At 45.0% G+C, this 23,379-nt stretch overlaps 1 protein-coding gene across 1 annotated transcript in view; it reads right to left on the bottom strand.

Moving 5' to 3' along the window:
- Positions 1 to 1,760: 1,760 nt before the first annotated feature.
- LOC309543726 (uncharacterized protein) overlaps positions 1,761 to 23,379 on the bottom strand; it is a gene marked incomplete at its 3' end in the record, with an annotated part of 98,282 nt that continues 76,663 nt past the window's right edge. The window contains exons 7-10 of the mRNA XM_082242983.1: positions 19,020 to 19,124; positions 12,251 to 12,364; positions 6,758 to 6,868; positions 1,761 to 1,870 (exon numbers count right to left, since the gene is read on the bottom strand). Coding sequence (XP_082099109.1) covers positions 1,761 to 1,870; positions 6,758 to 6,868; positions 12,251 to 12,364; positions 19,020 to 19,124 — 440 coding nt within the window. The remainder of the gene's footprint in view (positions 1,871 to 6,757; positions 6,869 to 12,250; positions 12,365 to 19,019; positions 19,125 to 23,379) is intronic.

The raw sequence follows: 23,379 nt of genomic DNA, 5'->3' as shown, positions 1-23,379 counted from the left end.
GGGACAATTGGCTGCTTAGCTGTTCCATGGCCAGGTGTGTGTTATTCCCTCATTATCCCATTTACAAGGAGCAGATAAAAGGTCCAGAGTTAATTTCAAGTGTGCTATTTGCATTTGGAATCTGTTGCTGTCAACTCTCAATATGAGATTCAAAGAGCTATCACTATCAGTGAAGCAAGCCATCATTAGGCTGAAAAAACAAAACACAAGAAATGGGCAATTTTGGGACTTTATGTGAGAACTGACAAGCACTGCTCAGTGTCTCCATCCCTGTGAATAGTCAATTGAAAAGCAAGAGGGGATAAATGAAGGTGTGTGAAAAACAGCCGGTCCCTAGTTTGAAATACTTACCCACCAGTCTGCTAACAAACCAAAATAAACCTGTCTAACAATATAAGTTAAAAACAGGAGTTTAGTTAACACACATTTGCAAATGCATGAGGAAGCTGCAAGGCCAACGACAAGGCATCCTGCGTTTCTTGCAGAACCTAACACTAAATAACACTACACAACCCGAGTGTCTAAGTGTCTTCACAAAGGAAGGACATGCTGCTAATAGATGGGAATGGAGACCGCCCAATCCTCCCCCACCTGCTCCAATCCATGACTGGCAATTTTCTGCTCATATTCAGCCAAATACTTCAGAACTCATTGGACGGCGCTTCACAGTGCAGATGGACAATGACCCGAAGCATACTGTGAAAGCAACCAAAGGATTTGCAACCAAGTATTTTAAAAAGTGAAAGTTTGATTTATGATTATTAATCTGTCCCATTACTTTTGGTCCCTTAAAAAGTGGGAGGCACATATACAAACTGTTGTAATTCCTACACCTTTCACCTGATTTGGATGTAAATACCCTCAAATTAAAGCTGAAAGTCTGCAGTTAAAGCACATCTTGTTTGTTTCATTTCAAATCCATTGTGGTGGTGTATAGAGCCCAAAATATTAGAATTGTGTCGATGTCCCAATATTTATGGACCTGACTGTATATATCCGTTATCTCACAAAAGTGAGTATACCTCTCCCATTTTTGTAAATATTTTATTTTTTCTTGTGACAACACTGAAGAAATGACACTTTGCTACAATGTAAAGTAGTGAGTGTAAAGCTTGTATAAAAGTGTAAATTTGCTGTCTCCTCAAAATAACTCAACAGTGCCGATACAGTTTGGTACGGTTTGCTTTTCCACTAAAGTAAAGTGGGTGGGATAACAACGATTCTCTGACCAATCAGTGGCTAGTAGTGACAAACAGTCAAGGCTGCATGCAAAGGATTGTGGGATATGGTATCGGTACGGACCTCTTGGAACCACAACCGAGGTGGTACTTTTTAAGCAAGCTGTACCGTTCGGTTCCATGTAGTGGAAAAGCGCCGCCGTACTGTACCGCACCGAACCATTCCAACACCGTACCATGCGGTACCATGCAGTGGAAAAGCGCAAAAGCGAGCCAAACCGCTTGGTTCCATGCAGTGGAAAAGGGCCTTTAGACACCAATGTTAAGACAGGGAGCAGTGCCATGTCAAGCTGACCAAGATGTCCCATAGACACCTACGTTAGACAGGGAGCAGTGCCATGTCAAGCTGACCAAGATTTCCCATAGATGCCAAGTTAAAAACCAGGAGTAGTGCCATGCCAAGTTGACCAAGCTGTGTCCGTACTTATGAGTGTTCGTAAAGTGGGGTATGCCTGTAGTGTGTGCCAGGCTTTAGTCTGCTCAGTGCAAATCAATGTCTTTTAATCTTCAATTCTTACTTCTTTACAGTTGATCGTTTTCATGGGTATCAAGAAAGGGTTTTGTAACCGGTGGAGGTAGACTGTTGTCAATGGGAGAGCCGTTATTTCTTCCAGTGGTGTTGCTTCTATAACCTGTGAAAATGAATTAGTATACATGAAAGGAGTCTGTGAAGAATCAACATGATGGGGTTGATTTACCAAAGGCTAATAGGCTGTTCCAGTTTGCAAAGGAATTTTCCTCAGAGCTCAGTGAATGCGCCAAGATTTCACTTTGCAAAGAATACCCAATCAGGTGCAAGAGAAACAAAACAAAAAAAACTGCATTTTTGCTTGCACATGATTGGATAATGAAAGTCAGCAGAATTTCACCTCATTTACTAACCTCTGGGAGAAAATTCCTTTTGCAAAGTGCAAACCCCCTTGAAAATTATAAGGCCCATCTGCCTTTGGTAAATCAACCCCACAGACACAAACATGAAAATCTTGCTAAGCAAACAAGCTGCATTTTCCCATTTTTTTCATGGAGAATATCGTTTTCTGACCTTTTAAAGTGCTTATATTAAAGGGTTGAAAAAAATATGGAAACACTACATGATTTGCCAAGAAGAAAATGCTCCAATTCACACAGCTGGTGTTATCAAACCTTGGCTTGATGAGCTTGCAGACAAAGTCTTCCCTGGGTGCCGCAGTTGCCTGACCTCAAAGTCATAGAGCCACTATGGTCAGTTTTGGTGATCAAGGTGCGGGGCTCGTTTATTGCCTCTGGCATCTCTGCGAGAGCTGAAACTATTTTTGCATGAAGAGGTATCAGATTCCCTTATCCATCATCCAAGACTTAAGCCTCGTACACACGCGTCGAAAATTGGCAGGGAATTTTCAGCCAACGTCCGATCTGCCGATTTTCGGCTTGTTAGTATGATGCTTCCGACAACCAACTCTGACTATACGGCTGAAAAAAATCTGGTGTGCAGACTATAACATTTTTGTTGGCCGTCAACACAACGGCCGATTTTCGTGCAGTCAGTACAGATTTCGACAGAGAAAAATCTTATGAGCAAGACTGGGCATGCTCAGAGAAGAAAAAACACAAAGAAAGCAAACCAACACATGACATCACTTCTGAAGTAGAATTTTGTTGGCCGAGAAAATTTGTGTGCAGTCTAGGCACATTCCAACCAACAAAACACAACTTGGACAAAAGTCAGACGATCGGTCGGCCGATAATTGTTGCATGTGTACGAGGCTTTAGGGTCCTTTCATATGGGCGTTCTGCCCGGCGGACTCCGTTTTGCTCAGCGGGGCTCGATCTGCTGAACCCCGCTGAGCAAGCGGATGACAGATCCATCTCTGCTTACTTTGCAGAGACAGACCTGTCAGAGCCCTGCTCTCCTCTATGGGAGATTGGATAAGAATGGACCGCCTGTCCGTTTTCATCCAATTCTCTCCGATCCGATCCTCCAGACGGATGGAAAATAGGGTTTCCATCCGTCTGGATTTAACTAATGGGGTCGGATCGGATAGCAGCGGGTGTCAGCGGACATGTCACCGCTAACATCCGCTGCTCCATAGGGGTGCATGGAGCATCCGATCCGAAAGCCCATGTGAAAGGGCCCTTACACTAACCGGCCATTTTAATCAGCCAATCACATGGCAGCAACTCAATGCATGTAGGCATCTAGACGTAGGCATCTACATTAAGGCCCGTACACACGTACCGATCGTCGGCATACAAACGTCGGTGGACGAAGGATCTGCCGATTGTACGCGTGTTAGTATGGTGCCTCCGACAGATGTCTGCGCACAATCCGCGGACAAAAGTCTTTCGTGCAAACATGAAAATATTTGTATGCCGACACCAGAACGGACGATTGTTCGCCTGTCAGTACACAATTCGGCTGACAGACCGCAGATTTGCAAGACTGGGCATGCTCAGAAAATAGAAAACACAGGGAAAGTTAACCATTACATGACATCACTTCTGCAGTCGGCGGACAAAATTCTTGTGCTGTCCTTGTGCTGTCTTTGCACTTTTCAGCAGACACCGACATCCCGGGGAGAAAAGAGGAACATTTGTAAGCCGACCATCGGTACGTGTGTACGGGGCTTTAGATCTCTGAGGAATGTTTCAAACACCTCGTTGAATCTATGCCAAGAAGACATAGGGCAGTTCTGAAGGCAAAAGGGGGTCCAACTTCCTACTAGCAAGTGGCCGGTGAGTGTATATTTGTCAATTTACAGGAGAATTAATTTACTGCCCAGAGCTAAAAATCTTCCACATGAATATTTTATAGCCCTATTCAACCTTCATTTTAAATCGGCTAAATACATTTTAGGTGCATCAAAACAAACGTGCAAAGTCGTGTTTTTATTAAAGGGTCGGGGACTTTTTCCTCCACGTTTCTCAAGAGTACAGCAGCCCATTCAAATGAATAGACTGCTGTACCCATGCAATTACGCACATGGAGTACATACTCATGCATGTGTTAACCTAAAGCAAATTCTCCCCCTGGAAGACTTTCCCTCTATTCCAGGTCTGATGGCAACATACATTTTTGGATTTTCTCCTACAGTCCCGGCAAACATAGTCATTAGCCACTTGCTTACTGGGCACTTTCACCCCTTTCCTGCCCCGGCCAATTTCCAGTTTTCAGCGCTGTCACACTTTGAATGACAAATGCACGGCCATGCAACACTGTACTCATATTCAATTTTTATAATTTTAAACAAAACAAAAAATTAAACTGTTTTTATAGTTTGTTATAAAATTTTGCAAACAGGTAATTTTTCTCCTTCATTGATGTGCACTAATGGGCCCTGATAGGCTGCACTGATGTGCACTAATAGGCTGCACTGATGGGCACCCATAAGGCGGCACTGATGGGCATTAATAGGTGGCACTGATAGGTGGTGATGATGGGTGGCACTGATGGGCAGCACTGAAGGGCACTGATAGCTGGCAATGATGGGCACTGGTAGGTGACACTGATAGGCAGCACTGATGATGAGACACTGATTGGCAGCTCTGGTGGGCACTAATAGGTGGCAATGGTGGGCATTGATAGGTGGCACTGGTGGGCACTGGTAGGTGGCACTGGTGGGCACAGATGAGGCAGAAGTGGCTTTCTCTGTTCGGGACCGATGTCCCTCTGACGGAAGCCGGTGATTGGCTCTGTTTACATCACATGATCAGCTGTCATTGGCTGAAAGCTGATCACGTGGTAAGGGGTCAGAATCTCATGGATTTGCTGATCACAGAGCGTGCCGCCCGCGCCCCTAAGGCGGCTCATGCATGGGACGCCCTTCCGGTAATTTAAGCCCCACGCTGTAGCCGTCTTTCGGCTACAGCTTGGGCAGGAAGAGGTTAAAAACAGAGTAAATTTCCCCTCTGGGGACACAGACAGCATACTCCATACTCTACCCAAAAGATATTCAGCTTTAAAAACTCTGCAGGCATTTTTTGACAAATGTAGAAAAAAATAAAATAAAATCACTCATTTCTAAAAGGGCATAATAAAGAGGTTCATTACTCATTGATTGGTAGGGATAGTTTAGGGTGGGGGAGGGGGGAGATCAAAGGGCTTGGGATTAATATTATTATTATTATTATAATGTAAGATGTATATAGTGCCAACAGTTGGTTCAGTGCTTTACAATATAAAGGAAGACAATATAATTATAAAAAGTAAGACAAGAAGGAAGTAGGCCCTGCTCATGGGAGTTAAAGTGTTACTAAACCCATCACCCAGCACTCTCCCACAGTACACAGAACATGGAAATGGAATTATTTTAGTAAATATAAACTGCTAAATACCTTTTCTCATTAGCAGTATATAGCAGTCTTATGACTTCAATTAGTATCTAGTTAAAGCTCGAAGGGGGAGTTTTCATTCTCCTCTGACTGTCCTATGAGGCTGCATGACCCTTGACCCTCTGTCTGGACAGAGCTGATTGGCCCTGCGCCGATCACATACACCCTCCCAAGAAAAAAAAAAAAAAACTCTCTAGCGATATACACAAAATTGAGCATGTGCAGAGTGCCCCCAAGGCTCTGTTCTATCAGGAGATGGATTAGGGACAGCAGTAGAAGGGGAGGATCAGAGAAGGCAGGATGAAACAGCCTTTTTACACAATGCGGATGATTAACTTCTTAGGTTTCACAGTGAGTATAACAAGCATGCTTTACTGCATATACAGACTGATTTTACTGTTGTGGGTTTAGTAACACTTTAACAATTTTGGGGGTGGGGAAACAAAAGGTAATATCTATGTTATTGATAGAGAAAGTAAAAGGTCAGTTGTCTGGTAGAGGTAGGATAGACCACCCAGAAGAGAGGAGTTTTCAAGGATCATTTAGAAGCTAGACAGAGCAGAAGAAATCCATATACTGTAGCTTGAGGTAGGGAATTCCAGAGGATGGGAAAGGCTTTGGAAAAGTCATGGAGGCAGCCGGAAGAAATGGACTGGATGGCAGCACTCCAAAAATGAGTCCTTTATTGAAGAAAACAAAAATGCAGAAATACATGATGGATGATCATACTACAGCGGAGATGACACTGGCAGCTAACGCGTTTTGCACCCAAGCTGCTACTTAATCATAGCTAATGACTAAGTCAGCTATGACTTGGGTGCGAAACGCGTTAGCTGCCAGTGTCATCTCCGCTGTGGTATGATCATCCGTCATGTATTTCTGCATTTTTGTTTTCTTCAATAAAGGACAAATTTTCTGGAGTGCTGCCATCCAGTCCATTTCTTCCGGCTGCCTCCATGACTTTTCCAGGAACTTTCCCTTTGGAATTTTATTTGTTGCGCAAGTGGAAGCCAATGGAGGGATTGGCAGAGAGGGCAGTTGGTAAGGTGGATGAGTCTGGCAGCAGCATTCATGAAAGACTGAAGGGGGATAGCCTGCATAGATGTAGGCCAATGAGGAGGGAGTTGCAATAATCAACGTCACATTGCTTAATGTTACTCAATTCTATATACTTTACTTTACAGAAAATCCAAAATCTTTAATATACTTACCGCAACAGTAAAATAATACAGCTAGGAGGCTGATAGTCAAGAAACTGCCACCAAAAACCGGAAGAATAACATGATTCAAGCTGTGGAAGATTTCTGTCGAAGTGCCAGAATCTGCAAAACAATCAAAATTTTAATTTACATCTGCTGCAAAAATAATATAAGAAGTTCTTTTCCTATGGTCAGTTGTACATTTCAAATGGGAGGATCCTGCAACTACTATCAGGGCTTTTTTTCAGCTGGAACATGGTAGAACTCAGTTCCACTACCTCTGGCTCAGGACCTCTGCTCCCTGCTCACCACTATTACTTGTAAACACAGAAGTCCGGCTTCTGTGTTTACAAGTGGCAGTTTGTCTCCCAACGGCTCCCACAGATCTGATCTCCTGAGTGGCTCCCACTGAGTGCATGATTGGGACAATGGAGATGCAGATGCCCGGGATGCAGTGCACTATGTACAATCAGGTCTATAAATATTGGGACATCAACACAATTCTAATCTTTTAGGCTCTATACACCACCACAATGGATTTGAAATAAAACAAACAAAATGTGCTTTAACTGCAGACTTTCAGCTTTAATTTGAGGGTATTTACATCCAAATCAGGTGAAAGGTGTAGGAATTACAACAGTTTGTATATGTGCCTCCCACCTTTTAGGGGACCAAAAGCAATGGGACAATTGGCTGCTCAGCTGTTCCATGGCCAGGTGTGTGTTATTCCCTCATTATCCCATTTACAAGGAGCAGATAAAAGGTCCAGAGTTCATTTCAAGTGTGCTATTTGCATTTGGAATCTGTTGCTGTCAACTCTCAATATGAGATCCAAAGAGCTGTCACTATCAGTGAAGCAAGCCATCATTAGGCTGAAAAAAACCAAACAAACCCATCAGAGAGATAGCAAAAAACATTAGGTGTGGCCAAATCAACTGTTTGGAACATCCTTAAAAAGAAAGAACGCGCCGGTGAGCTCAGCAACACCAAAAGACCCGGAAGACCACGGAAAATAACTGTGGTGGATGACCGAAGAATTCTTTCCCTGGTGAAGAAAACACCCTTCACAACAGTTGGCCAGATCAAGAACACTCTCCAGGAGGTAGGTGTATGTGTGTCAAAGTCAACGATCAAGAGAAGACTTCACCAGAATGAATACAGAGGGTTCACCACAAGATGTAAACCATTGGTGAGCCTCAAAAACAGGAAGGCCAGATTAGAGTTTGCCAAACAACATCTAAAAAAGCCTTCACAGTTCTGGAACAACATCCTATGGACAGATGAGACCAAGATCAACTTGTACCAGAGTGATGGGAAGAGAAGAGTATGGAGAAGGAAATGAACTGCTCGTGATCCAAAGCATACCACCTCATCAGTGAAGCATGGTGGTGGTAGTGTCATGGCGTGGGCATGTATGGCTGCCAATGGAACTGGTTCTCTTGTATTTATTGATGATGTGACTGCTGACAAAAGCAGCAGGATGAATTCTGAAGTGTTGCGGGCAATATTATCTGCTCATATTCAGCCAAATGCTTGAGAACTCATTGGACGGCGCTTCACAGCGCAGATGGACAATGACTCGAAGCATACTGCGAAAGCAACCAAAGAGTTTTTTTAAGGAAAGAAGTGGAATGTTATGCAAAGACAAAACTGAAGGGAAAATGCCCCAAGAACAAGCAGGAACTGAAGACAGTTGCAGTAGAGGCCTGGCAGAGCATCACCAGGGATGAAACCCAGCATCTGGTGATGTCTATGCGTTCCAGACTTCAGGCTGTAATTGACTGCAAAGGATTTGCAACCAAGTATTAAAAAGTGTAAGTTTGATTTATGAAGGTTAATCTGTCCCATTACTTTTGGTCCCTTAAAAAGTGGGAGGCACATATACAAACTGTTGTAATTACTACACCATTCACCTGATTTGGATGTAAATACCCTCAAATTAAAGCTGAAAGTCTGCAGTTAAAGCACATCTTGTTTGTTTCATTTCAAATCCATTGTGGTGGTGTATAGAGCCAAAAAGATTAGAATTGTGTCAATGTCCTAATATTTATGTACCTGACTGTATGCAGGTCGAATAAAGGTTGGATAAAGACAACAGTCCATCCAGTTTAACCTGCGTTGGTGTGTGTGTAGAAACTCGTTTCCCATATCCCTGTATATTGTTTTCACTAAGATGCATGCCCAGGGCTTTTTTTCAGCAGGAACGTGTGGGAATGCAGTTCCGGCACCTCCAGCACATTCAGCACTAAATTTATGTAATGGCAAGGGGTGCTGGATGGTCTATTGATATTTGAGGGGATCTATTTTTGCCAGGGGATCTATTGTTGCTGGTAGGGGATCTTTTGTTGCTGGGGGGTATTTGTTGCTGAGAGGGATCTACTGTTGATGGCAGGGTCTATTGTTGCTGGCTGCTTGAGGATCTATTGATGTAGTTGATACAGGCTGTTAGGAGTCTATTGTTGCTGTAGTGGATCTATTGTTGCTGGGGGTGTCCAATATTGCTGGCTACAGAAGATCTATTTCCTTGCATTTCTTGTTATCAATAAAAAATTCAATAAAAAATACTTAGCACAAAAATGATACTTGATTTTGTATTCTCTAAAAAGGGCTGTACTGGGAGAAGGATAGGGGCTGGAAACAAGGAACAGCGCTGGCCGCAGGGAGATGGATAAGGGGTGGAAGCACAGAGTGACTTGGAAGGGGGAAGTTCCTGCACCTTTTCTCTGAGAAAAAAAGCCCTGTGCACGTCCAAGTGTCTTTTAAAACTATCCATACTTTCTGCAGACACCACCAATTGTGGAAGAGAGTTCCACATCCTTACTGCCCTGACAGTGAAAAATCCCCCACACAAGCTTAATCACTTGCCGACTGCCCACAGTATATTTACTGCGGCAGTCAGCCTCTCCTGGGCAAACCGACGTAGTACTACGTCACTCGCCCAGGAGCCTGTAGGGGGCCAGCGAGCACCGCCGGAGGCGCGCTCCCGCCCCCGCTCGTTCATGGCCATCCCCGCGCGTGTAACCGGCGGCTCCGATGTCCACCGGTCACTCGCGATCTCGCTCAGGAGAGGGAGAAAGGCAGATGGCTAATGTAAACACAGCTGTCTGTCATTCTCCCTGATGTAAGTGCAGAGACTATGCGATCCTGCTATGTAGGATCGTATGTCTCTGTGGTTACATAATAAGCCACGCCCCCCCCCACAGTTAGAATCACACCCCTAGGGATACATTTAACCCAATGATCACCAATAAAGTTAACCCCTTCCCTGCCAGTGTCATTTTTACAGTAACAGTGCATATGTATAGCACTGATTACTGTAGTAATGTCACTAGTCCCCCCCAAAAGTGTCAAAAATGTCAGTCAGGGGTCCGATCTGTCCTCCGCAATGTCGCAGTCCCGCAAAAAAAAAAAATCGCAGATCGCCACCATTACTAGTTAAAAAAAAAAACAACAAAAATGACCTAAATCTTTCCCGTAGTTATTAAACGCCACAACTTTTGCGCAAACTAATCAAAATACGCTTATTGAGATTTTTTTTACCAAAAGTATGTAGAAGAAAACAAATTGACATAAAATGTTAAAAAATTTAGATTTTTACATTTTTTTGGGGGGGGAATTTCATATAAAAAAATGGGAAAAATATTATTTTTTCAAAATTGTCCCTCTTCTTTTGTTTATCGCGCAAAAAATAAAAATCGCACAGGTGATCAAATACCACCAAAAGAAAGCTCTGTTTGTGGGAAAAAAAGGGCGTCAATTTCATTTGGGTACAGCGTCGCACTACCGCGCAATTGTCCGTTAAAATCACGCAGTGCCGAATCGCAAAATAGGCCCTGGTCTTTGAGCAGCCAAATCCTCCGGGGGTTAAGTGGTTATTGCATGCTAACAGTCTGTTGGCTTTGCTTGCTGCAGCTTGGCATTGCATACTATTGCTCAGTCTGTCTTCTACTGGGACCCCCAAATCTTTCTCCATCCTGGAATCCCCTAGGACTGTGATGGCGAACCTTGGCACCCCAGGTGTTATGGAACTACATTTCCCATCATGCTCATGCACTCTGCAGTGTAGTATACCATCATGGGGAATGTAGTTCTAATACATTTGGGGTGACAAGGTTCTCCATCACTGGTATCAAGGATCACCACCATTGAAAATGAATGTTGTGCTACAATGTTGTATGATCAATGGATGTTTTTAATATTTCGGAGCCTCATAGAAGTTCTCTTTCTTTTTTGTTGTCAACAATAATAAAATGTATATTTTTATATAACAAACATAGTAGTTTGGTTGCCGTATAAAGGCCAAATAAAAAAAAGAGGAATTTCTTGCCCACATTTTTTTTTTTTCTATTAATCACTTGCCAGTTATACGGCAGCTGGTTCCCGCGAATCGCCGTACCTATAGGGCGGTCTGCAGCTGCGATCAAGGGGGCGCGCGCCCACTCACCAGCGGGGAAGCCGATCCACCCATGATCGCTCCCCATGAAGAGAGAACGGCGGTCTGCTGTTGTAAACACAGCAGACCGTTGTACTCTCAGCTATAAACACAGAGCTCCTGTTTTCCTTCTATATGGGATCACAGGTCTCTGTGTTCATTCCATAAGCCCATCCCCCTCACAGTTAGAAAACACCCCCTAGGCTCACTCTTAACCCTTTGCTCACCCCTGGGTTAACCCCTTCCCTGCCAGTGTCATTATTACAGTAACAGTGCATATTTTTAGCACTGATTACTGTAGTGATCTCCCTGGTCCCCCCAAAAGTGTCAAAAATGTCAGTTAGGGGTCCGATCTGTCGTCAACAATGTCGCAGTCCCGCTAAAAATCGCAGATAAAAGCCAGGAGGGTCTTGGGCTGGTGAGCAGAGTCCCAAAGGGAGGGTGGCGGCTGCCGCCTCCTCTGTGGCTGTTGGTGCGTGGCCGCAGGCGGTCGGCCTGATGGACCAGAAAGAAGGAGCCGATTCCAGAGGTCCAGGATAACTGACTGGAGGGTCTAAGACACTGGAGACCCTGGAAAACAGTATTGTGAGTACAGGGGATCGTGTCTAGGGGCCTGACCTGAGGGGAGCCACCCGTGAGTAGTATAGTCAGAGGACAGGTGTCAGCAGGTGGAGTGAAAGGGGGTGCTAGGTGAGTACCCTGAAGATAGCTACTCAATAAAGTCATCTACTCAGAGACTTATTTCTAAAGTTCATCTAGTGGCAAGGCGAACCAGCAGCCTAGCTGCATCTACAGACAGGAGTCCTCATCTTTTGTGAATAGTTAAATTCTGGAGTATCCCACTCTTCCCTTCTCCTATCCCTTTTAAAATGAAAACACAAAACCAACTAAAACCCCTCGACTGTTTATCGACTGAGCCAAGAAGAAAAGAGTTAAATTGTGCAGTTGCTAATGGTAACCCAGGGGGACCCGAAAGTGTAATATCCAGCAGTCCTCAAGGGGGCAGTGCTACAATAATTTGAACATCATTTCTCTACTCAGATACATCTCTGTTCAGAGTTATAGATACTTACCCATAGTGGAGTATGTGATCCATACAAGCAGGGTGAATACCAGCTGCATGCACAGCAGTATCCAGAGCCAAAACTTTTTAGCTTTCTTCTTACACTTCGGCCAAAATTCTGGAGCTGGAAAACCAAAAACAAATTCAATTAAAGTGGCATATAACACATTGGGGGGAGATTTACTAAAACGGGTGCACTTAGAATCTAGTGCAGCTATGCATGGTAGCCAATCAGCTTCTAACTTTGGCTTGTTCAATTAATCTTTGACAAAAAAAAAAAAAAACTGGAAGCTGATTGGTTTCTATGCACAGCTGCACCAGAATTTTGGACTCTCCAGCTTTACTAAATCACACAGAGCAGATCCGCCTGCTCAGCGGGGGATCTTTCCACTGATCCCCGCTGACATAGGCGTGTGCAGGGGGTGTTCCAGGTGTGCCTGGGCACACCTTAATCACGTGTGGTGCTGATTCCCCCTCCTGCCCATCCCCCCCCTCTTATTGGCCCCCCCACCCCATAGTGATCCTGGCTTCCTTCCTCTCCCTCTGGCTGCTGCGGGGTATATTTCAGGATGGAAAGCGGTGAAAGGGTTTAGTAAACATGTAATTTACCAGCCCCTTCCTTTTCTAATGAACACAGTGAACGCACTCGCTCACTTTTATAACTTCGCCCATTAATATAAATTCGCCCATTTATAACTGAAGCATAGTAAACAGTGTTTACTATGCTTCTGTTTGTGAATGAACAGGAAGCCCCTCAGCACAGAGCTCTTCTCTTTCATTCACTGTCCAGTGCAGCTGAGGCTGCAGAAAAAGGCATGTGTGTTTGAGCTTTGGGGTGCACACCCTAACGCAATAGGCTTCGCACACCTATGCCCGCTGAGCAAGCGTATAACAGGTCCCAAAGAGATGGCCCCTGCCCCCATCTATAACTGACATTTACAGCAAGGAGCACATGGAGGGGCAAACGCATGAAAGACAAAACCAGAGAAAATTCCCAGCTCAACTCACCAACCAGTCTGCTTACCAACTGAATTACCTTGTCCAACCATATACGGTAAAAACAGGGGATTAGTTAGTACAAATTTGGAAACGCATGCGTAAGCTGCAAGGTCCCTTTTGGCACCCTGTATTACTTGCAGTCCTAACCCTTCTACAGTTATGAAAGTCTCCACAGCGGGAGCACATGCATTCTAATGGATAGATAAGGGGTAGGTGACAAGTCCATGTCCGCTCCAGTGTGCAAAACAGACACAGCCCACTCTTCTCTATGGAGCAGTACGATTGAGACGGACCGCATGTCCGATCCGCCAGACGGATGACAAACATATCCCCAGGGCTTCTGTTAGAAATCACGGGGCCCCCTACATCCTACCTGGCAGCCCCCCCCCCCTGAATATATCAAGACAATATTTTCTCTAAAAATACACTAAAAACATTAAAAATGTATAATTTATTTTAAAAATGTTTACAATTATTTAATTTTTAAAATTTTTTATAATTATTTTATCACAATGTTTAATTATTGTTGTTATTTTTTTTTCCAATTTGTTATTTTTTTACAGGACAGGGAAGCCTGCGCCGCTCGTGGAGGGGGGCAGCAGCACAGTGAAAAGGGAACACACGGGGAGAGGGGGGGGGGGATCAGAAGCAGGCAGAACAGGAAGGGGGATCGATTTCAGAGAAGCAATTATAGGAACGATGCCCTGTGTCTGGGTCTCTCCCTGCAGCAGCTGAAAGCTGTCAGGAGTGGGAGAAACTGTCTTTCAGCTGCTATGGAGAGCCACACAGAGCTTCCTTCAGTAATCGCCCCTCTGCCCAACCGCACCAATTCCCCGTGCTGTTGGGGCCCCCCTGTGTGCCTGGGCCCCCTACAGGAGGACTGGTGCTTCCCCCCCTATCAACAGCCCTGTCCCCATCCATCTGTTTTTAGCGGGCTGGATCGGATTGCATGCTGCTTAGAGAGCTATGGGTAATCCGATCCGGTCCATTTGAGAAACGGACAGGTGGACCCGACCGGTCTGCTGGTGTGAAAGAGGCCTAAGGGAGCACAAAACTTGCCCCTCAATCCTGATACCATCTGTCAAACAATAACAACACAATAGTTAGGAATTAGGTTCAGTACGAAAAAAGTTTCATAAATGTTCAAAGTTTGTGAAATTATGGCGAGCTCCATTGGTAAGAGAACTTTGCTATTCAGTTCTGACATTTTATAGGGTAAGGGGTAAGCTATTATCAAAGCCAGGCACTTGGACCACATTATGGGTTGCTGCTTTTTTTTTTTTGCGAACTTGCAAAGTTTTCATGTAAAAGCTTGTGATGCTTAAACCCAGCAAGCCCCTAAAATTTGCTGTGAGCCCACAGTAGCAGCAAACCTTAAAGTAGAACTATGGGCAAAACATTTTCCTGGTGCCTCCATGGCAACATACGTGTGATAGTAGCCCCGCCTACTTCCGCCCACAAGACCAGTGCATAACTATAAAAAGTTAACACTCGCACAACAGCCCATTCCCTTTTTTGTCCTCATGGAACTCACAGCCAGTGTGAAGAGAAGTGTCAGGGAGGACATGCCTGTACAGGTGGAGGTTTGCGGCGCATATATACGCGCATGCGCAAGCCAGCAACTGTTCAGGCAAAATTACATGGTTGTGGACCAGGGAATGTGCAAAGGGGAACGCGCATGCGCAGTCACACATATGCGCGCACTCGCTAACGCGTACGCTCACGCCTGTCGCTAATGCTGGCGCCAGGCGGGCTATTTAAACTAGCTGCAGTATGGACTTGTTGCTGTTTGGTCTGCAGCTTCTTGTGTTATTCCTGTTCCCTGTGCTGACCTCTGATTCTGATCCGGCTTACTTCTGACTTACGTTTGTCTGCTTTATACCCCACCCTCGGCATGTTTTTGGATTCTTCTTCTGCCTGCTGTTCTGCTTAATCTACCTAAACATTACCGACCTGGCTCGTCTGACTCTGCACCTGCACTTCCAGTCTGCTTCAGCAGATTCTTCAGTCTGCCAAGCTCCGTGCCAGCATACCTTCCACCAGCCCGTCTGCTGCACATCCGCCTGCTGATTGCTGCCATGTGGATTACTGGACTGATTGCAGGCACTCCTACATCTCTTTGCTCTTGTGGCTGCTGTCTCCATATCAGTAACCCCTGAGCCGGTGCTGTACGAGAGGCCCTACTCTACATGTCAGGCTCACTGGCCAGGTATGTGACAAGAAGAAACCCTTAACTGCCACCTTTGGTGGTTTTCCTGCACAGGTTAAGCCTCTCCTGTAGCACAGTCCCTGACCTTGGGACGCTAAATGCTCTGATAAGGCAGGGAACACCTTTTGTGGATCTTTTGGGGTGAAAAACCGGGTGCTAACTATCCCCACATGTAGCAGTGCAGCCAGGGCTAAGTTGCCCAGAAGAGCTGTCCATGTCTGGAGCCTGCCTCCAAGAAGTGAGTGGATCCATTGAACTGTAAACCACGTTTCCAAGATAAGTATGTTTTCTAATTTTTTGGAATTTATCTGTGAATGGCCTCATAAGTTGTGTGTTACATCTCCTCTCAGGTGGGCTGTAGCTGCACCATGTTCCAGTATGCATTCTAGTGGCAATTGTGGAAGAGAAAGCTAAGTGTCTACATTCAAGGGAATGATGCATTATGCTGAACAGGTGAAGTGAATAGAGCTTACATGGGGGGTCATCTTTGGTTTAAGCAAGTGCTCCTCCAGTGGCTATCTTGGAGTTGGGAAGACTACCTGGAAGCCATCTTGGAGGTGGGAAAGGTGAGAAGTTTGCCAGGAGTGGGAGCAGGGGCAGACTGGCAAGGGGGCAAGCACAAACCAGAGGCCCATGGTGCAGCGACTCGGCCCCCATCCCACTCTCTCTCTTCCCATCTTCCTGCTGACCCCCATTCCAGGCTGAAGCCTTGCTCCTGGTACTCTCTACTCACCGACTGACATTTTTGACACTTTTGGGGTTACCAGTGACATTACTACAGTAATCAGTGCTATAAATATGCACTGTTACTGTAAAAATGACACTGGCAGGGAAGGGGTTAACTTTATTGGGGAAGGAGGGGTTAAGTGTGTCCCTAGGGGCGTGTTTCTAACTGTGCAGGGATGGGGCTTTACATGTAACAGCACAGATCAACGGTCCTACATAGCAGGACCGTATGATCTGTGCTTTTACACAGGGAAGAATGACAGGCGGCTTTGTTTACATTAGCCGCCTGCCTTTCTCCCTTCACAGCGGACAGTCGCTAGTGACCGGCGGACATCGGGTGTCCGTGAACGAGCCGGGGCCGGAGCGCACCTCCGGGGGCGCGCGCTCGCCCCCTATTGGCTTACAGGCTAGTGACGTACCCATACGTCACTTTACCTGGCCGGGGCTGACCGCCGCAGTATGAAGCTCAATTTCAGACCAGGCATCATTGAGTCTAGGAATCCCTTAACGCTAAGCAGGGAGGTCAACTTCTTCATGTTAAATCTATTGCGGGACATGAAGTGAATGCTTATCTTGGTGTAAGCCTCAGAACTTCCTCCCCAAAAGTTTATTCGCTGGACAAGTCCTCTCAGCTGGGCCTAGGTCAGCATTTGGCTTCTAATATTGCTGCCCATGTGACTTTGTGAGATCTTAAGTAGTTCACTCATAGCCTTCACTTGGAGAGGTGACTGTTCAAGACTGGTGACCTTGTCTGGCATGGAACCTTTCACAGGTTTAACATAAGACAAGGTTGTTAGAACCCAGTTCTCCATCTTGCTCTGATTAGTTTCTGTCTCCTCAAAACAGGTCATCCTTATTCAGTTCTTTGATCTGCATCCAGTTCTCCCTAAGAAAGTTTCAGTCTCTTGGTTGGATGTGGTCATGTTGGAAAGTTTATCTTTCAGCCTTTACTTTCCTCTTGTATTTCAAGATGGATCCTGTACTGATGGTCCGTTTTCTAGCTCCATCATGTCAAGTTGACTCAGCAGACCATCAACCAACTTTATGGTCTAGGGTTCAGGTTCTATCCTCTCTTGACAAGATGCACTCTACTAAATCTTTGAGTGCATCCTGAGCTTTTGACTGCAGACTACAGTTTCTCAGATCAGCAAGGCTACCACCTAGGCTTCTATCCTCACTTTCCCTGTGTTCTACCAGGGGCTTGGGGTGGTTGTAGCCAGATTAATGCACTTGCTGTGGGAGCATTTGGGTGTTGTCCGTTGTCCTGTTTAGGTGTTTGGTTGACTTTTCTAGCAAACATAGCTGTATAAGAGTTGCTATTGAAGAGAAATGTAGCTTTAGACCAGCGTAGGGCTTTTTCTGTTTTGTATGTGAAAAAAAGGAGTCTAATTTGTTTTTTGTACAAATTTGTGTAAGAAGTGTGGAATCTTGAGTATGGTTATGGGTTTTGTATAAGTTTTTTGACTCTTGAGCAAGAGATAGGTTGTTTAACCATCTTGCTTTGTTGAGATCATGTCAGGTCACCTGTGGCCAGGTGACAACTGCATCCTGTTGGAGGCAGGGGTGCAGCGCAAGGCAGTGAACCCGATAGCTGACTGCTGCGGATGGACCGGAATGTGAGCCCAAGATTCCCCAGGGCGCGGAGTCTAAGACCCAGCAGGTGTTCACCAGAGCCTCTAGTGGTGAGGATGGACTTGGCTGCAGCTGGGCCCAGGTTGCGGCCCCTGGGGTCCCCCAGGTCACGCTCCAAAGGGAGAGAGGGGAAGCAGCCACTCAGGACACAAGGGATAGAGATGGGTAAGCCGGAAACAGGCAGACGAGGGTAACCAAGGGACAGGCCAAAGATCAGGGTCACAGGCAAACAGGAGTAGTCAGAGACAAGCCAAAGTTGGTACACAGAAAGATAGATCAAGCACACGGCAGACAGGAATCAACTAACAAACACTGTTGAACAGCAAAGCAGACCTGCAGTGCACTGGTTAATATAGACTTCCTGTGATGGCCTGGGGTGGGGCCAAACAGGAAGGAGAGATGATAAAAAGGAGCCAGAAGGGGAATCTGGCCTCTAATGCAGACATGAAGGAGCAGGTAAGCTGCCAAACACTATTGCAAGCCCATGACAGATCAGAGGCCAATTTTAATAAGGTGTCCCCGTACTACTGCTTTGTGAGCTGTCCACACTGTTGTGACAGCAAAATCTGGAGTGGAATTTAGTCTAAAGTATTCCTCAATATGTGCACTATTAGTTTTTTTTTTTTTGTGGCAGGGTCTGATAATAGGGATTCATTGAGCTGTCATGAATAGGGGGTATTAGCAAGGCCAACCATAGAGGTAGTAAAGGCCGCTATGAGATGGTCAGACCAGAAAACAAACATGGATCGAAGCATCCAGGGAGTTTGCTTAAAAGATAGGGGTACAAAATATGTGATCCAATCTGGCATATGAGTCATGCGGGTACGAATAATGGGTGTAATCATGTGCACCCATTGGACTCTTTTTTTTTAACTTTCTGTAGTACAAAACATTATTTTTTGTGCTCCCTGTGAACCCAATGCCTCATCTGTTTTATACAAACGCTGTCCTGCCTTGTGTTGACAGTCTTTATCACTTGTCACTAGCTGAAGGCCCCAGTTGCCATTGTTTCCCCACAGTATGGTCAATGCCAAGAGTGTCTGCTTAAGGCATAAATGTGCACAATATTTGGAACAGGCGTGTTTATCTCACCTACTTTAACTATGTAATTATCTTACTGGTTTGGACATAAAATGAATCTATATTGGTGCCCCCACCTCTACTTCTTAAAAAAAAAAAAAAAAATCCTACTAACCCATATGTAAAGATTTACCTTTTGTGTCTGAGTCCTCTGAGTTTACTGCTGGGTTGAGAGCTGCATGGTGAAATGTACTGCTTTCCCCACATCGAGGCCAACATTCACAGACCGGTACCTGAGCTGTTAGAAGAAAGAAGTTATAGGCCTATAAGGAATAGATTTGCACAATAGCAAGTAAAAGGATTATTTAACCAATGTGATTTTAGCAAATACAGAAGTGCATTAAGATGCAGGGGTCAAACACCATGAACGTGGGTGATTGTGCAGTGTTAATTGTTGTAAAAATTAAGCCTCGGTGCTGGGGGTGCAAAACTGCCTGGGTGTGGGGTTATGAAGTGCAAAATTGTGCACAGTGTGGTGTAGATGAGTGCAGAAGTGCGAAACTGGGCAGTTTCAGCGAGAGGGGTCCTGCTTGTTAATGATGGTGGTAAGTGGGGTCTTGCACAACAATGGGGTGGTCATGAGTGTCTTGACAAAAGGGTGAATTATGCCAAATGGCTGTATGCACGTAAACATTTAGCTTTGCTGCATTGAGCAATTGCATTGCGAGAGCTTCTTAGGCCAAGGGGAGTAGCAACCTATTACATCACCTGACAGTCTCTATCTGGTGGAGGAACTAATGAGAGATGCATCCGGAAAAGTGGGCTGTGGGTGGACAGTGGGCAGAGCATGGTACTTGGTGCCTTTAATTTCCTACAATGTATAGGAATTGTCGGTGGATCATTCTGCTGCACACTTCCTATGGACATTTGCAGCTCAGGTACTCTCCATTGTATTGCTACAGAACTTTTCAACTGTGCATGCCTGGGCTGAACACATGTGACTCTTGGTTGCTCTAGGGTGGCTGAGAGTAGCAAGACCCCCTGCTCTCTCTGCTATTAGCCCAGGTGGTGAGAGGAAGGGTTGGTGTCCTTTACATCAGTGGTCCTCAACCCTGGTCCCCGGGGCCCACTAACAGGCCAGGTTTGCAAGATAACTAAATTACATCACAGGTGATCTCATTTGCTGCTCAGTGATTGCAGTATTCTAGTCTGCATCTCCCCAAGCTAATACTTAAAACCTGGCCTGTTAGTGGGCCCCGAGGACGGGAGTTGAGGACCACTGCTTTACATAATGATTGGATTGGATTGGATAGGAAAGGAGAGGTTTAGGATATTAGAGCTGGTTGGATCGATCTACCTTACAGGAGACCAGAACGTTCAGATATTCTGTTGAAAATGTGAAAACATTCCAGCAGAACCTCTTTGTCCTTCCCTTTAATAGTTGATGAAAGATCTTCTAAAGTTTTAATGTAATTTATTAATTAACGCCGCTCGTGGTGACAAAATGCGTAGGTTGGAGTCACAGTGTGTGACGTCATCACGCACGGACCGCGGCCATCTTAATGGATGGCTTTAGAATATTGCTTTTTTTGTAAGTGCAACTTTTTATTCAAATATTTTGGCTTTTCAAATTATTACACCATGAGGAGGCTGTTCTTTCTCTCAACATATTTGCTTATCTAGTGAATAGTGTTAATGTCACTGCAAAAGTGGATCCTGAAGTGGTGCCTTTGAAGAGCGTTTGCCTAATCTTGCCTGGAGCTGTTAAACTGCGCTATGTGGCTGCTTGATATGGTAGCCAAATCTCTCTGGTAAGAGGTAGCATGTTTGGAGTGTTGGTGTTGGTGGAGGAATGGGCCTTCTCCTTCAATACATTGCAAGCAGGTTGTACGTAGGGATGGAGAGAAAGTATGAAGGATACTAGGGACTCAACTTGTGAGGATTTTATATCCCATTTCTTGAGTATTGGTATTGACTGTGGTTTTGTAAGTGAAATAATGTATCCCATCTACTTGCTTTTTAGTTAAGGTCAATTGTAAGCCTTGAGACCACTTCTGGTTGTGGGTCATTTTAGTGAAATAGTGTCATTTTAAAAAGTTGTTTACTTCTTGCACGATGATGTGGAAATTTTATTAGGACTAGCGTGGACATTTTTCAGAATTTGTTTTATATAGATTGTCATTGTAAAGGAACCGCGACCCACACTGTGCTCGTGGACTTCTGTCAGCATACCGCTTCCTCCCAGTCTTGAGCATAGATATCAAATCCTAGCCGCCCCCATACAAAGCTAGCCAAGGACTTAGCTTGTACAAGTTCTGGAAGCTTCTCCTTTATTGAACAACTCACACAGAATATATACAGCATGGACATCCCCCTCCTGATCAGATTACCCCATCAGGTCAGGGGTTGCCTGATTATATTATCATATGCAGATGAAATTGTATACAGAAGTAGAATTAACCTGAACTAATTATCTAGCCATCTGGACAGAAACAATATTTGAGTTCATCAACAATTAACAATGGGACAGATAGGCTTAACAGAATACACATCACACCTTAATATACAGACAATAGGAAGAGACCCCCAGTAACAGACTGTCCGTCTCTGACATTGAAGTGCAATACACATTATCATAAGTGTAAACACAGAACCCATTGTAGATAACAGGTGAGTAAATCAGCATATTCAAACGAGGTGTGGAAGACAGGTGGTTGAGCTGATGATATTAGCATCTGCTATTAGTCTTACTGTCTTGGGGAGACATGGACTTGAATCCAAAGTAACATTACTCCAAGGGCCCCACATATATTGTCTGTCTTTCTACTGTGCCTGATTAACATAGTGGAAACTGCATGGCTCTTTCCCTGCAGATAGCCTCACATCTTTGGGAACAGTAGTATAATCCTATTAGGCATTGTTCTCGGAAGCTTTGCTAAATGGGATTCACACCAGTAGTAGTGGCGGGAATACATGCACACGTTTGATCAGAGCAGCATTAACGGTTCCACGCTCTGGTTTCATTGTCTAGTAGTGGTAGTGGCCATGCACTCTGTTCTGCTCATTCACGATCGTGTACTCCCCATTTCTATTGTATAATTGAATGAATGTATACAGGTGTGTCATTGGCTGATTCTATGTGAGTAACTTGTGTCATGTGACTGTACATTTAGAACTGATTGGCTGATGTAGTATATCCATCACTTCCTGCTTTGTCCCTTTTGTTGTCGTATAAATAAACGGAGCTCCCTGCCTTGAGCAGGACATTCTAGCGAGCATCCAATTTGATAACAGCCTGTGTGTCTGTATTACTGGGTACAGCTGAGCGCCCTCCATTACTTTATACAAAAGAGTTGAGAACTGCGCTTTTTAGCACAATGGAATCGATTGCGCTTGGCGTAAATTAATATCCAAAAGTGCACTTATTAGTGCAACAGAGTTATTTGTACATCATACGTATATTATTTCCAAAACAACAGTATGGAATTACCGGGGCTTTTTTTTTCTCAAAGAATAGGTACAGGTACTTTTTCCACCCTGACCTACCTCTGAGCACCATCCCTTGTCTCCACCCCCTATGTACTGCTCATTTTAGAGAATGCAGAGCCACGTATCATTTTGTGGTGTTAAGTAATGTGTATGGAATTGGTTAATGATAATAGACCTCAGCAACAACAGATCCTTCCCAGCAACCATATCCCCCCCCCACAACAATAGACCCTCCCCAGGAACAAAATACAGCCCCAGCAACAAAAGACCCCTGCTGGCAACAATAGATCCCCCAGCAGACAGCATCAATGGACCCTCCACCCTCAACAGTGCAACGGTCCCCAACAACATAAGAATCACATAGCAAAAGATTCCCCATCAACAACACTAGATCCCCCACAATGGTAAATCCCTCCAGAAACTATACACCCCCCAGCAACACTACAACCTCCAGCTACAATAGATCCCCAGCAGTCAGCATCAACAAATCCTCCAGCACACCCCAGCCACCTTTTCTAGTACATACATTCTGTGCTGGGGGGGGGGGGGGGGTGCTGGAATTGCATTCCCCCAAATTCCTGCTGAAAAAGGACCAGAGAATTAATATGCAGGAAGAAGAGAGACATTCATTCTAGCACCCACAGCTCTCTCCACACGGCTCACAAGGTAGGAGATATCTGCATTCTGACACACAGCTCACTATCTACAGTACATCACAAATGACATCTAGGCCCTAGCACATGTAACTCACATCCCAATATCCATGTGACCAGTAGGATCTGCTGTCCAGCAAACACACCTCACTCCCCAGTATCCATGTCACCAGTGAGATCTGCTTTACAACACACACCTCACTCCCCATTATCCATGTCACCAGTGGGATCAGCTGTCCATCACACATCCCTCACTCCCCAGTATCCATGTCACCAATGGGATCTGCTGTCCATCACACATACCTCACTCCCCAGTATCCTTGTCACCAGTGGGATCTGCAGTCCAGCACACACACCTCACTCCCCAGTATCCAAGTCACCAGTGAGATCTGCAGTCCAGCACACATCCCT

Source organism: Pelophylax lessonae, assembly GCF_965119305.1.
Source record: "Pelophylax lessonae genome assembly, chromosome: 1".
NCBI classification, from domain to species: Eukaryota; Metazoa; Chordata; class Amphibia; order Anura; family Ranidae; genus Pelophylax; species Pelophylax lessonae.
The sequence above is the reverse complement of the archived record's forward strand: the minus strand, read 5'-3'. Positions and strand labels throughout refer to the sequence as shown.